The 14,542-nt window shown below is 38.6% G+C and overlaps 1 protein-coding gene across 1 annotated transcript in view; it reads left to right on the top strand.

Moving 5' to 3' along the window:
* AIDA (axin interactor, dorsalization associated) overlaps nucleotides 1–14,542 on the top strand; it is a 48,647-nt gene that overhangs the window by 17,161 nt on the left and 16,944 nt on the right. Inside the window, exons 5-6 of the mRNA XM_018060188.1 lie at nucleotides 5,298–5,361; nucleotides 5,604–5,710. Of these exons, the coding sequence (XP_017915677.1) occupies nucleotides 5,298–5,361; nucleotides 5,604–5,710 (171 nt within the window). The remainder of the gene's footprint in view (nucleotides 1–5,297; nucleotides 5,362–5,603; nucleotides 5,711–14,542) is intronic.

Raw genomic sequence — 14,542 nt, 5'->3', positions numbered from 1 at the left:
GTGAAAACTGCAGTCCAGCCAGCTGTTTAAACTGCTTTATAAAATATTTCTTTATTGTCCTCATTTTCCTTCCTAAATGTTTCTTTTTTATTTTTAAGTAAACAATTCCTTCAAATATTTTGGTGGTTAGGATGTGCTAGATGAAGCTTTTTTGCTGGTTCAAATGAATGTTCTCTTAGAGGAAATGTTTGAAATATAGGCAAGGGCACAAGTATTGAATATCACCACAGTCAATTTTAGGACATTTTTTATCACCCCGTAAAGAAACCCTGTATCCATTAGCATTCACTCATTCCTCTCTGGCTTCCCCTGATTCCCAGCCCGAGGCAACCACTAATCTACTTTTTGTCTCTATAAATTTGCCTGTTCTGAACGTTTCACATAAATGTGATCATAGAATAATTGGTCTCTTCTAAGTGCCTACATATAAGATTATTTTAAGAAAAACACATTTGTGCTCACTCAGGCATGTCCGATTCTTGTAACCTCCATGGACTGTAGCCCGTCAGGCTCCTCTGTCCATGGAATTTTTTAGGCAAGAATACTGGAGTTGGTTGCCATTACCTCCTCCGGTGAATCTTCCCAACCCAGGCATCGAACCCACATCTCTTGTGTCTCCTGCATTGGCAGGTGGGTTCTTTTAAAAAAAGATTTCAGCTGCATTGAGGATACCTGAGTTATATTATATTTCTGAAGAAAATTAGAAATGTTCAATTTTAAATGATAAGAATAATTAGGATTTGGGATCCTCATTTAGTAACTATTTTCCATCTCTTTTCAGTTTGTTTCCAAATAAAACTTAAGAATATGTAGGTTCACTGTAAAGACTGTAAACACTTAAAATCAGATGTTTATTATCTCTTTCCATGGACACACTCAATTTTTCTTTCTGTTACCTCATAGACTCTCTTGTTGGTAATAATGATCACCATTTTTCAGAGTAGTAGGAATGTGCCAAACACTCAGATAAATAGACTAAACCACATTTTACTGACACTTGCCCATGATTTTACAGCTTGTAAATGCTCGAACTGGGTTGGGTTTGAAGTGATCTCAAAGCCTACATTCCTACCATTACGCTCTGTTATTAATACTTGTAATTGTGCAATGTTGACATCAGTCCTTGGTATCATGATTCTTCAGGTCAGACTCCTGAGAGATTACTGACCCATGTATTTGTAGAAGATTGAGCTGAAATCTACATTTGTTTTCTGATTTGTTTGTGTATAAGATTTGGGGTGGGAATAGAGAGGAAAGAGTGTAATTTGGATTCGTTTTTAAATTATATTTTGATTTTATATAAAGTTTCTCATTTGGACTTCTCCCTTCCTGGTACTTTAGATGATTTTAATTTGCTTCTTGCCTCTTGAACTTAAATGTGTATGTTGTATCTCAGTAGGCTATGCCCTGTAATCAAGCTTGAATTTATAAAATCTAGGCGCTTGTTTTGAGTTAACTATTTTATCAGAATTAAACATTTTCAGTAAATTGGTATCTGATTATATTTCAGATTAAGTGTTCTTAGTTAACCTGGCCTCTGCCTCTTCTAATAATGTAAGGAAGGGAAAATTAACAAATGAGTGTATCTTTCAGCTTGTTGATCTTAGTTGGTTTATTTTGCTAATGTATTTTTCCTTCAAGATTTTTAAAATCTCTGTAATCCTATCTGAAATTCACACTGAAGCTAAGATCCTGAATGTAATAGTTAATTTAATTTTCTTATGTTAATCCTTAGTAATACACTACTTCTTACTCAAACATATCCCTTTATGACCACCCCATAAACTGTAAAATTCCCTTCCATTAATTAAACTTTCAAGGCCCCAGAGAAATCCCACCTTGCCCTGAAAGCTTTCTCTTCTCTCGTTAGCAGTAATTAGACTCTGTCTCATGTTCTTTATAGGAGCACTTTTTATAGCCACTGTCCTAGTCTGCCCTGTACTATTCTCACTAATATTTATTTTTTTCCTCAAGAATATTGTGAATAACCTTTGTATTTTCCTCACAGAGCCTCATTCAGTGCTTTGCCTATAGTGTGAACTTGGCAAATTTTTTAACTGAACAGAGTTAAATGTCTACAGGGAATTGTTTCCCATAATTTAAAATAAACTTTCAGATGGGAAGCACTTGCTCATTTTTCCTACCACAAAAATGAAAATTAGCTACAAAGGAAAAAAAAGAAATACATTTGGGGCGTGTGTGTGTGATTTTTAATGTCAGATTCAAGAGGGTGGCAAGCCATGCTCCATGAGAGTAGGCTGGGAGTGCTGAGTGCTCACCAGTAGAGGGTATACCATCAAGTCAGCATTCAGTGGGCCTGTGTGCATTATTCCTACTGAATGAACCAGTTAGTCCCCAATCGTGGTGGACTCCACATTCATGATCACCCCTTCCAGGAAATTATAAACTAGCTTCTCCTCTTCTCTACAACCTCCAAAAATATCAAGATTCATATTAGAAGAAAAATCCTATGTTAAGTTTATGTGGAATCTTATTTTAAAAGGACATTAGAATCGCTGTTATTCCCCAGTTGGTGAAAATGGAAAGCCATCCTGCAATTACAGAAAGCAAGAAAGGTGCTGTTATTTTTCTTTCAAAATTATTCATACAAGTTAAATATCTGATATACTCTATACTTGTAAATATAAAATAAAGAAGAAGCTATTATGCCAAAACAGACTTTTCCTTTTCAAAACTTTGATACCTAAGGAAAGAAAATACTGTTTAATTCTTCTATTATAATACAAATTCAGGATATTCTTAGTAAGTAATGTGATTTTCAGCTATTTCATTGATGTTTTGTTTACATTTTAAGGGTTGACTTTTTCCTTTTCACTATTAAAATGTGGTCATTGCTGATATAAATATGTGTAATCTTGACACCCATTTCCCATTCTCAGCAGCTAGAACAATACTGTGTGATTATTTGATATTTGAGTTGAATGAATAGTTTACTCACAATAACAGTCATGCACCAAGTTTAGAGGTGACATTTTTAAAATTTGAAAAATAGTCCTTCTTAGATCTAAAATAATAGGATTCTAGTCAGTCAGATAGGGAGAACTATGGACAGAATAAAATACCATATAATAATGTAGACTTTACTGTAAGTGTTCCTATGCAGTGTCATGTTATGTTATTTAATTTAATTCTCTCAACAATCTGTGAAGAAAGGTAGACTATGATTTTGGAGCTGGGGAAGCCGAGATTCAGAGTTACATGAATAGTTACGTGAATGTGCAAGTCATTAACATCATGGGAGGGCTAAGATCTGATTCAGATCTTTTGCCACGTGCCCTTTGCTTATCAGACTTCAGCTTTGTGGTCCTCTCCATTCCTTGAACAAACTCCTGCTGCAGAGCCTTTGTTGTTGCTCTGGCCTGTTCTCTTAATACGTGGAGAGCCCTTGCCCAGAGCTGCTTGTGGACATTTCTTCTCATCCAGGTCATGGCTCCAATGTCTTCTAATAATTCAGGTTTGAGCGGCCTACCCTGTTCACTTCAGCTGAAGTAATCCCTCTGCTCCACTTACACAAGCATCCTCTGGGTCCTTCAGCCACAGTCTTAACATCACTGTGTTCATTTTGTGGCTTGTTATTGTCTGCTTATCCCCTGGAGAAGGAACTGGCAACCCACTCCAGTATTCTTGCCTAGAGAATCCCCATGGACAGAGGAGGCTGGCAGGCTATAGTCCATGGGGTCGCAGGAGTCGGACACGACTTACCGACTAAACCACCACCATTGTCTGCTTTTCCTGGCTAGGGTCTAAGACCCGTTTGAAGGTGAGAACACTGTCTCTATCACTGCCATATCTTAGCACTCAGTACACATTTGTTGAGAAGAAGAAAGAAAGAAGAAGGAGGGTAGGAGTTGGAAGGAGAGAGAAAATAAGAATGAGTGAAAATATAGACACAAGTCTCAGACTTCGCTCCCTGAAGGGCTTAGTAGGAGTGCATATATTAGAAGAAGTATGATAAACACATTTGACTCCTGTGGGAGTAAGGCATATAATTGCAACCTGTACTCAGGGATTTCCTTTTTGAGGATGACGACATCCATACCTGTTTCAGCTCTAAACTGCAAGAGTCCAAAATTAGAATGAATAAGTTGAGTATAAACTCACAGAAACATTTTGGATTGTACGATTAATGCCATTACCTTCATATAACTGCAGGTAGATACTGGCAATCCATAAGACCAGATGTGAAGCACCTCTCCAAATGTAGGTAGAATTGTAGAGCATCTCTTTTTAAGTTTCCTTGCCTGGATATAATCACTGACCGCAGCCATAATACAGGAGGTTGTAATACAAGAGATTGTTTGAAGACTTCTCTTGAGGATAAATCCCTCTTTGTGTTTGTGTGTGCATATATATGGAGAAGGAAATGGCAACCCACTCCAGTTTTCTTCCCTGGAGAATCCCATGAACAGAGAAGCCTGGCAGGCTACAGTATCCCTGGGGTCACAAAGAGTCAGACATGACTGAGCATGCATGAGCCTGTATGTAAGCATATATGTACATATATGTATGTATACATTACATACGCATAATAAACTATGGTAAAGGTATATGAGAATTATAACCTCACTACTATAAACTTGAGCAGTTTTGTGGAGTTGAGGGGAAGACTAATCAAGACATAGAATAAGATAGGCTCATATCCCTCTCATTGGTCTTCTTTGACACCAGTCTTTTAATTAAAGTACTCCAGGGAGGAGTTATTGTCTTTCTCAGGTGCCCCATGTCTCACCTTGGATTTTGTACAGAGAACTATTTTGGAGTTCATTTTCCATAAGCGCTCTTGAGACTCTGGAAGTTACCTTCCTTGGAGTTCTGACAGTACTCTGAAATTACTGGTGCTTGGAGTGTGGATATTTTCATTTTGCTAAGATATTCAATGGACAAGTGCATTGTGGCTTTGGATGATAAGACTGGGAATTTTTAAAGTATTAACAGACACCCCAGTGGCTCAGCGGTAAAGAATCTGCCTGCAATGCAGGAGACACGGGTTTGATCCCTGGGTCTGGAAGATCCTCTGGAAGAAGAAATGGCAACCCACTTCAGTATTCTTGCTTGGGAAAACCCATGGACAGAGGAGCCTGGTGGGCTGTGGTCCATGAGGTCACAAAGAATCAGACATGAATGAGCGATTGAACACACACACACACACACACACACACACACACACGTATACATAGATATTAATAGGCATGGTAAAATTGACTAAAATCAGTCACAATAAATTTTTTTATTCTGATTCATGACATAATTCATGTGTCTTTCTCTTTTTATTCTAGTCCTAAAGAATATTCTTACATATAATAAAGAATTCCCATTTGATGTTCAGCCTGTCCCTTTAAGGTAAAATAAATTAGCACTAGTATTTGTCTTCTTATTTTATCGTCTTATTTTATACCTATTTTTCAGATATTTCTGGATGTATCATATCAATGTTGGTATCATTGATATCATTAATCCAACATATTAGCATTTTATGACAGCATTTTTTATATCACATTTTACCTGGGAAATAAGTAGCTATTCGGCTTCTCTTGTATATTTGGTTTTGTAGCTCACTGTTTTTTCTGTCCTTTTGCATGTAGAAGAATTTTAGCACCTGGTGAAGAAGAAAATTTGGAATTTGAAGAAGATGAAGAAGAGGGTGGTGCTGGAGCAGGATCTCCTGATTCCTTTCCTGCCAGAGTTCCCGGTAAGTATCAGTTGTTGAAAATATCCATGGCTTAATTCACAGTCAAAGTTTTTGGAACTTACTTTCGTATTTGCTAATGGGAGTAAAACCTCTCCAGGGTGCATGTCCATTTTAGGCAAAACCTTATGGTCATGTTATGGGCAGTAACTTTTATAGGTATAGCCTGGAATTATTTTACTATCTGTGTTGGCATCCCAAAGAGCACCCTCAGGTTCCAAGTTCACTAGGGGGACTCACTCAGCATGTTGCTGTAACTCACCGCTGTGCTTTATCCCAGAAAAAGAATTACAGGCACAAAATCAGCCAAGGGAAATGTATGTGAGCCAAGTCCAGAGGAAACCAGGTACAAGCCTCCAGGAGTCCTCTCCCAGTGGAGCCACACAGCTTGTACTTGATTCCTCTAGTGGCAAATTCTAATGACACACGTGAAGTGTCCCTTGAAGTGGGAAGCACATAAGAGACTCTATGCCCAGAGCCGTCACGTAGACACCTTCTGCCTAGCACTGACCAAAATTCCAGACTCAGAAGGAAAGCAGATAATTCAGCATAAACCATATTGTTTGTAAAAAGAATGTAGGCACAGTGACCATTCTTATCAGGGGTAGTAGCAACCCTCCCAACATCCAGATTCCCAGATGCTAGTCAGGGGCTGCCCTTGTAGTCAGGCCTTTCTAAGAGTGACCATCTCAGACCTGCTGTGTTGACTCTTTTTCGGTTCACTATCAAATTTGGTCGTTAAAACTGGACCCAGGGAGAATGGCTACTGAGCAAATGCCTTTTTCTTCCAGTCTGTTTTAAAGAAAGCAAATAATGGTGAGGCTTTTTATTTACAGCTGATCTTCCCTGCCTGTCAGTAACCTAAGCAGGCGCGCTGGATAAATTTCTTTCTGTTCTGTTCTTATACAGCACACAGTTTTCATTTCTGGTCAGTTAGTTCACTTTAGTGTAATATGCAGATATATTGTGATGTATTTTAGAATAGACTCCAAAAGCTTTAAAATACAGCTAGATACAACTTATGTGTTATCCTGATAACTTTCTTGGTAGCAAAAGTACAGGCAGACCTTGGTAATACTACAGGTTTAGTTCCAGATGACAATAAAGTGAGTATTACAAGAAAGTGAGTCACACGAATTTTTTGGTTTTCCAGTGCGTGTAAAAGTTACACATACAGTAGTCTGTTAAGTGTGTGATAAGCATTATGTCTAAAAAAATTTTTGTATTTCATTATATATATATTTTTATTGAAGTATAGTTGATTTACAGTGCTTCAAGTACACAGCAAGGTGATGCACGTATATTATTTTTCAGATTATTTTCCATTATAGGGTATTACAAGATATTGACTGTAGTTCCCTGTGCTATAAAAAATGCTTTATTGCTAAAAAATGCTAACCATCATCTGAGGCTTTAGCTAGTCATAATCTTGCTGTTAGAGGGTCTTGCGTTGATGGCTGCTGACATCAGGGTGCTGGTTGCTGAAGGTTGGAGCAGCTGTGACAACTTAAACTAAGACAGCAGTGAAGTTTGCCACCTAGATTGACTCTTCTTTCACAGTTTCTCTGTTGCATGCAGTGCTGTTTAATAGCATTTCACCCATCGTAGAACTTCTTTCAAAATCAGAGTCAATTCTCTAGTCTTGCCACTGTTTATCCACTAGCTCTGCATAACATTCTAAATTTTTTGTTGTCATTTTAATAGTCTTCATGGCATCCTTACCAGGAGTAGATTCCATCTTGAGAAAACACTTTCTTTGTTCATCTATACAAAGCAGTTCCTCATCTGTTCAAGTTTTGGGAAATTGGAACAATCCAGTCACATCTTCAGGGTCCACATCTTATTCTAGTTCTCTTGTTATTTCCACTACATCTGCAATTAACAATAGTAACATCCGAGATCACAGGTCATCAGTCACTGTGAAAAATATAAAAGTAATGAAAAAGTATGAAATATTGCAAGAATTATCAAAATGTGACACCGAGCCAGGAGGTGAACAAATGCTGTTAGAAAAATGGCACCAGTAGACTTGCATGAGACAGAAAAGAAAGAAAGAAAGTGTGCTCAGTCGTGTCCGACTCTTTGCGACCCCATGGACTGTAGCCTACCAGGCTCCTCTGTCCATGGGATTTTCCAGGCAATAGTACTGGAGTGGATTGCCATTTCCTTCTCCAGGGGATCTTCCCGACCCAGGGGTTGAACCCTGGTTTCCCACATTGTAGACAGATGCTTTACCGCCTGAGCCACCAGGGAAGCACAGGGTTGCTTGACACAGGGTTACCACAAATGTTCAGTTTGTAAAAAATACAATATCTGTGAAGTGCAATAAAGTAACATAAGAATAATAGTAATATTTCAGTGTTTATTATGCCCCTTGGGGTGGAGGCGTTATGGGGTATATAGGTTCAAACCAACAGACACTGGGCTTGAGTCTAATCTTAGAACATTACTAGTTGCACCTATTCTGTTTCTTTTTTTTTCATTTCATTTTTATTATTTGTTTATTTGGCTGTGTAGGGTCGTAGTTGCAGCATGCAGGATCTTTAGCTGTGGCATGCAAACTCTTGGTTTTGCCTTGTGAACTCTTGGTTGTGGCATATGGAGTCTAGTTCCCTGACCAGGGATCACACCTGCCCCCCTACCCGACCCCGCACTGGGACAGAGGAGGCTTAAACACTAGCCCACCAGAGAAGTCCCGATGCACCTGTTCTTAAGCCAGTCTGAACTTCAGTGTCTCTTTCATTCATAAAATGAGTTGATAATCATGCCTACCTCAAAAGGTTCCTGTGAAGATTAAATAAGGTACTGCCTATGAAGCTTTTAGCCCAGTCCCTGTCATATGCTGAATATTAGTGAGGTGGTTATTTTCATCATCATCACCTTTCAATGGAGGTAACAATACTACAGTATAGGATTACTGGGAAAATGACTGTCGATGGTAGCTATTATTGTTAATAATGTGTCTTTCAGTGTATAAGGGCATTATTCCTAATATACCTTACTTTATGAAGAGAGATGTATTTTTCTTGCTTTTGTTACATATGTAGAAAATGTCAAAATTGCTGAGATTGTGAGAGAAATTTTCTTGCTGTTTTACTTAACTAAACAGTTGTAATTCTGTTTTCAACCCATGTATTGTAATTGCTAAAGCTTCCACTACTATAAATTTCTATCTGATTTGGTTGTCCACATATTTGTTATACAGACAGATCAAGATTTTTATGGGTTTCAGATTGCTGAGTTGGAAGAAACTTTTACCATAAATTAAATCCATTTGCTATGTAAGATTAAACCTAAACTTAATAGATTTTTGTATTTTGATAATAGTATTGTGATAATTCATTTTAAAGGTAGAGAAAGCTTGCTGAATCCTTCTAGTCTTTGAATTTCTTTTTCAAAAAAGTACATGTAGTTTAATTAACTGTATTTAGTTTGGGATTATTATTGTTCTGGGCCTGTGTGTTAGTGTCAGTTGCCCAGTAGTGTCCGACTCCTTGTGACCCCATGGCTTGTAGCCTCTGTCCATGGAATTCTCCAAGCAGGAATACTGGAGTGGGTAGCAATTCACTTCTCCAGGGGATCTTCCTGACCCAGGGATTGAACCTGGGTCTCCCACATTGCAGGCAGCTTTTTTATCATCTGAGCCATAAGTGTCATTAAAAAATAACTTGTAAAGTAATATTCATGGACCTAGCAAGGTGGCATTTAACTTTTTACTTAACTGGAAAGCAGGAAACATTTTCTTTTCCCTGTTACACTGAGAGAATCCAAGATTTCAGTGATGCCCGGGCTGTGTCTGCATTTTGGTGGCAAGATGGTTCTAGAAATTGTTGTGATTTTTCTCTTTTTTTTATTATCTTTGTTTGTATATAATTTATTGAATTATAAGTTTCTTGTGATTTGTTTAAAAAGTCGAGTCTATGAGATTCTATTTATATATACAGAATTCACCCTTTTTAGTGTGCAATTTATGCTTGTTGATAAATGTATACAGTTGTGTTAACCAACACTGCTGTGAGGCTAAAGAGGAATAAGGAATGGTATGTAGATTTGTGACCCAGAATAGTTTTTTCTCATTTCAAATGGAAAGTGACTTTTTAACCAACCTTTGATTGGGGTAGGTGGGGAGTAGGGGGTAGGTATTATCTTTCTTTTTAATATTAATCTCTTTCCTTTTCAAAAATTTAAAAATTCATATGGAAAACATAAATTTTTGTTAAATAATTGGCTTGAGCCAAAATAGGGTTTAATTTTTCTAAAGGTAGGCTTCAGTTCAATCACTCAGTTATGTCCAACTCTTTGTGACCCCATGGATGGCAGCACGCCAGGCTTCCCTGTCCATCACCAACTCCCGGAGCTTGCTCAAGCTCACGTCCATCGAGTCGGTGATGCCATCCAACTCTTTCATCCTCTGTCATCCCCTTCTCCTCCCGCCTTCAATCTTTCCCAGCATCAGGGTCTTTTCCAATGATTTAGTTCTTCACATCAGGTGGCCAGAGTATTGGAATTTCAGCTTCAGCTTCAGCATCAGTCCTTCCAATGAATATTCAGGACTGATTTCCTTTAGGTTTGAAAGATAGGCTTGGTAGATTTTAAATCAAGGATGTAAATGTACAACCTGTTTTATTGGCCTGAAAATTTACCAGTATGAATATAAAGCTATTAAAATCATAAACCCAAGAAATATGAATAGATGACAAAATTTTCAAGATTAAAAAAAAACACTTTCTTACTGAATGACATGATTAAACTCAAATATAGGCTTAGTTTCAAAATTTTCACAAATGTGTTAGTTCCTTTAGCTCTTGGACTTAATCATACATAAAACATGTTTATTTTTGAAGCTGAAAATAATGAAATTTACCTCTTCAATGTGAAACCTGTGCATGGTTTTTGCTGTACAAATACTCAGTTCTGAGTTGAACTCGAGAGAAGCAAACATGGATTTCATTTTTAGCTGAAATGAGGTTTTTCTTGCTCACACATATAAGAAGTTGCAGATTGCAGCAAAGTGTTCATTGCTTTCTTGTGAATATCAGGGCATCCTTCTTTCATAGAAATCCAGAGCGTGCCTCGGGGCACAGTGGTGAATATCATCTTAAGAGTATGGTTAGGTCAGAGCTCTCTAAGTTCTTTTTCTTCTCCCAGAGTCTCAAGTTCTCAAATTGGAGAGAAGAATCAGAGAAAATGTTCCTCACTCAGGCATTTATTTGTTTATGTGTCTCTTCAGTCGTATCCAACTCTATGCAGCCCCGTGGGCTGTAGCCTGCCAGGCTCCTCTGTCCATGGGATTCTCCAGGCAAGAATACTGGAGAGGGTTGCCCTGCGCCCCTCCAGGGGGGTCTTCCATACCCAAAGATTGAACCCATGTCTCTTCTGTCTCCTGTATTGTCAGGTGGGTTCTTTACCACCAGCACCACCTGAGACGCCCTTACTTGTATATAAAGCAAAAGAAAATACTCTTTGATTTTGTTCTCTGGTTCTCAAGGCTAGTTTTTAATAAGACTTGAGACTTACTGATATTAATATTTTTTCTCACTTTCAAGCTTAAGCAGGTTGGGAAACGTTTCAAGATTTCCTTTTACAGCTTTTTTTTTTTTTCTTTTAAATGCAAGAATCCTGTCACTTGAAACTAAAGGGTTTTCTTTAGAGTTTTGCAAAGACTAAGTCATATGAGATGTCTGTTAAGTAGATTACATTTTGCAGTCCTCATCTTCAAAGCACCCAGCAACATCTAGCTTACTCTTTCTTAAAAGTACTCTCCAGTTCAGCCTTTTGACTCAGACACCTGTGAGGAACTCTTCCTTGCTTCCTGTAGGGAATGATGGATTGCCCTTTTTAAACTAGCATTTCTAACATGAAGCACATGCCCACTGGCTCCTTCCAGACTTTGTAGATGTGTGTTTATTACATAATTTTTTTTCCAAAATTAGGTATAGTGACAGTTGATACACTCTTAATGTACGTGAGCAACTTCAGGCAGGTATGATTTTAATTTACTATTTAAATGATAATGGCCATTAAGGATTTTTTCCCCCAGAATTTTAAAGCAGTTTTAAAAATGAACAGACATCTTATGATTTTTCAAACTGTTTTTCTTTTCTTTTCTTTTTTTTTGGTAAATTATTTATTTATTTTTGGCTGTGCATGGTGGGCTGTTCTCTAGTTCTGGAGAGTGAGGGCTACTCTCTAGTTGCCGTGTACAGGCTTCTTCTTATTTCAGCGGCTTCTCTTGTGGTTGAGCACAGACTCTGGCACCTGGGTTGAGTAGTTGTAGCTCCTGGGCTCTAGAGCACAGGCTCAGTAGCTGTGGTGCGGGGCTTAGTTGCTCCACAGCATGTGGGATCTTCATGGATCAGGGACTGAACCTGTATCCCCTGCATTGGCAGGCGAATTCCTATCCATTGAGCCAACAGGGGAAACCCTTTTCCTTGAAAGCTTAAAGGAACCTATGTTCCTCAACTGCTAAACGATAAATTACTAGCTAAAAGAAATTGTGTATGTATTTTAATATTTTACCACAATTTCTACCTCTAACCTAAATTTAGCATTTCAAAAACAATTAAGTGGCCTCTCCATAACTTTTTAAATCTATATCTAATATCAGTTGTAAAGATTATCTATAGCCAGAATTTGAAGACACATTTAATGTGTTACCTATCTGCCAAATATTGTGGCCTGTTTGATCAGTATTGTTACCTTAAATTGTGTTTAAGATTATCCTCAAATAACTAAATAATTTTTTCTTGAAAGAAAAAATGCTACTTAAATGCAAAATATTATTATATATGTCCTTTTTAAAATTACACTTTAGCAGCATGAAGAAATGTGCACTTAAAAAACTGGATGACAGAGAATCTGTCAGTAGTACTAGATATGTGAGTTTAGTTACAAGTCTGATAAATCTAAAGCAAAGAAAACAGATTAAATGTGTTATCACATAAATATATGATATTGCTCAGTCTACATTTTGAACACTTCATTGAAGTCTGCTCTAAGAGTGGATAAAAATTTAATCTACTTTTTGCTAGTGGTATTTAATTTCCAGATCACCAAGGCAAAATAAGGACCAGTTCACCTCTCACTGTAGACCAATGCCTGTGGGAACATCTGTACAATAAGACATAAAATGTCAAGCAAGTAAGATGAACTCAATAAGCACATTGAAATCACCTTGTTTTTCAAAAGATGTAATACAACAGTAATTGTCTAAAAAGGCATTGCCTCTTTAGCATTCTTGTCTAGGTGATGATGTACTACTTTTTTGGAGCAAAGACCATCATGCCATTTTCTGTTTTAGGCCAGAAGGAAAAATCATATGAGGACAGGATCTTAGGGAGTTTCACTGACTTCAGTTTCCTTGTAACCTTTGTTTTCTTCTGTGGAGTTAACCACACAGACTCCTGGTCCCTGGGCAGGCAGTCTATTCCTAGTCTGGTTCTCCATAATCTTTCTTGTCCAGAGTGTCTTGGCCCCTCACAGAGAACCACTCCATGTGAGGAGCTCCTCCTCATGCCAGGATCTGCTGTGTTATCATTTTCCCTTGAGATAGAGCAGTGGTAGGTGTGGAATGAGGGGCCACAGCTGCTGCGCCACTTCTCCTGGTGCCAACTGCAGGCGGGAAACGTTACCCATTGCTGGACACTGCACCAGTAGTCTGGGGATTCGATGCCTGGCACACTGCCACAGCCCCACCCCCGTACAGAGGCTATAATACAGTTAGCCAAGAGCTATTAGATCAGACATTTTCACCCATTTTTTGTTTGTTTAATTCTGGGTACAATTTGTCTTTGTTTAATAAACTTGGCTATTATTGTGATACAATGGCACCCCACTCCAGTACTCTTGCCTGGAAAATCCCATGGACGGAGGAGCCTGATAGGCTGCAGTGCATGGGGCCACTAAGACGGGTACAACTAAGGGACTTCACTTTCATTTTTCACTTTCATGCATTGGAGAAGGAAATGGCAACCCATTCCAGTATTCTTGTCTGGAGAATCCCAGGGACGGGGGAGCCTGATGGGCTGCTGTCTGTGGGGTCGCACAGAGTTGGATGCTACTGAAGTGGCTTAGCAGCAGCAGCAGCAGCAGCAGCCACAACTACTTTACATTTCATCTACAGCAGTTTTGACAGCAGCATCTCTCTGGGAAGAAAGCCGTGAGCTGTGACATGTCAGGATGTTCTCCTACAGGAGCGGGGGCCAACTGTTGATGGACGCCTCAGAAAAGTTCTTCAGAGACAGATGAAGACTAGACATTGAATCCATTTGACCTTGACTTGTTTGAGGCCTTTGTAGCAGTTTTCTTGACTTTCACCACCTTTTATAGAACTCACAAATGCTACATGACATTGATTGACTAAACCTGGAGACTCAGTAGAGAAGTTTATCACAAAACCTTCAGGATCACGTGAAATGTCATCAATGTCAGCTTATTATTCTGAATCTTGCGCTTCACAGGTGGTACTAGTGGTAAAGAATCCGCTTGCCAACTCAGGAGACATAAGAGATGTGAGTTTGATCCCTGGGTCAGAAAGATCCCCTGGAGGAGGGCATGGCAACCCACTTCAGTATTCTTGCCTGGAGAATCCCACGGACAGAGGAGCCTGGCAGTCTACAGTCCATTGGGTCGCAAAGAGTCGGACGTGGCTTAGCGACTAAACCACCACCTTAGCTGCATTCATAGATTATTTTCCACAGTTGAGGCACAATGGAATAGGACAACTTGGAATACCAGTCCAAATACAGACTACTGATAAATAGCTTTCATCACCAAGATGGACTTTGGGGCTCTAGTGCAATAAAATAACCCTGGAGCTTATGATTCACTCTTGTT

Source organism: Capra hircus, chromosome 16 (assembly GCF_001704415.2).
Source record: "Capra hircus breed San Clemente chromosome 16, ASM170441v1, whole genome shotgun sequence".
NCBI lineage: Eukaryota > Metazoa > Chordata > Mammalia > Artiodactyla > Bovidae > Capra > Capra hircus.
This window is presented reverse-complemented; position numbering and strand designations above follow the sequence as displayed.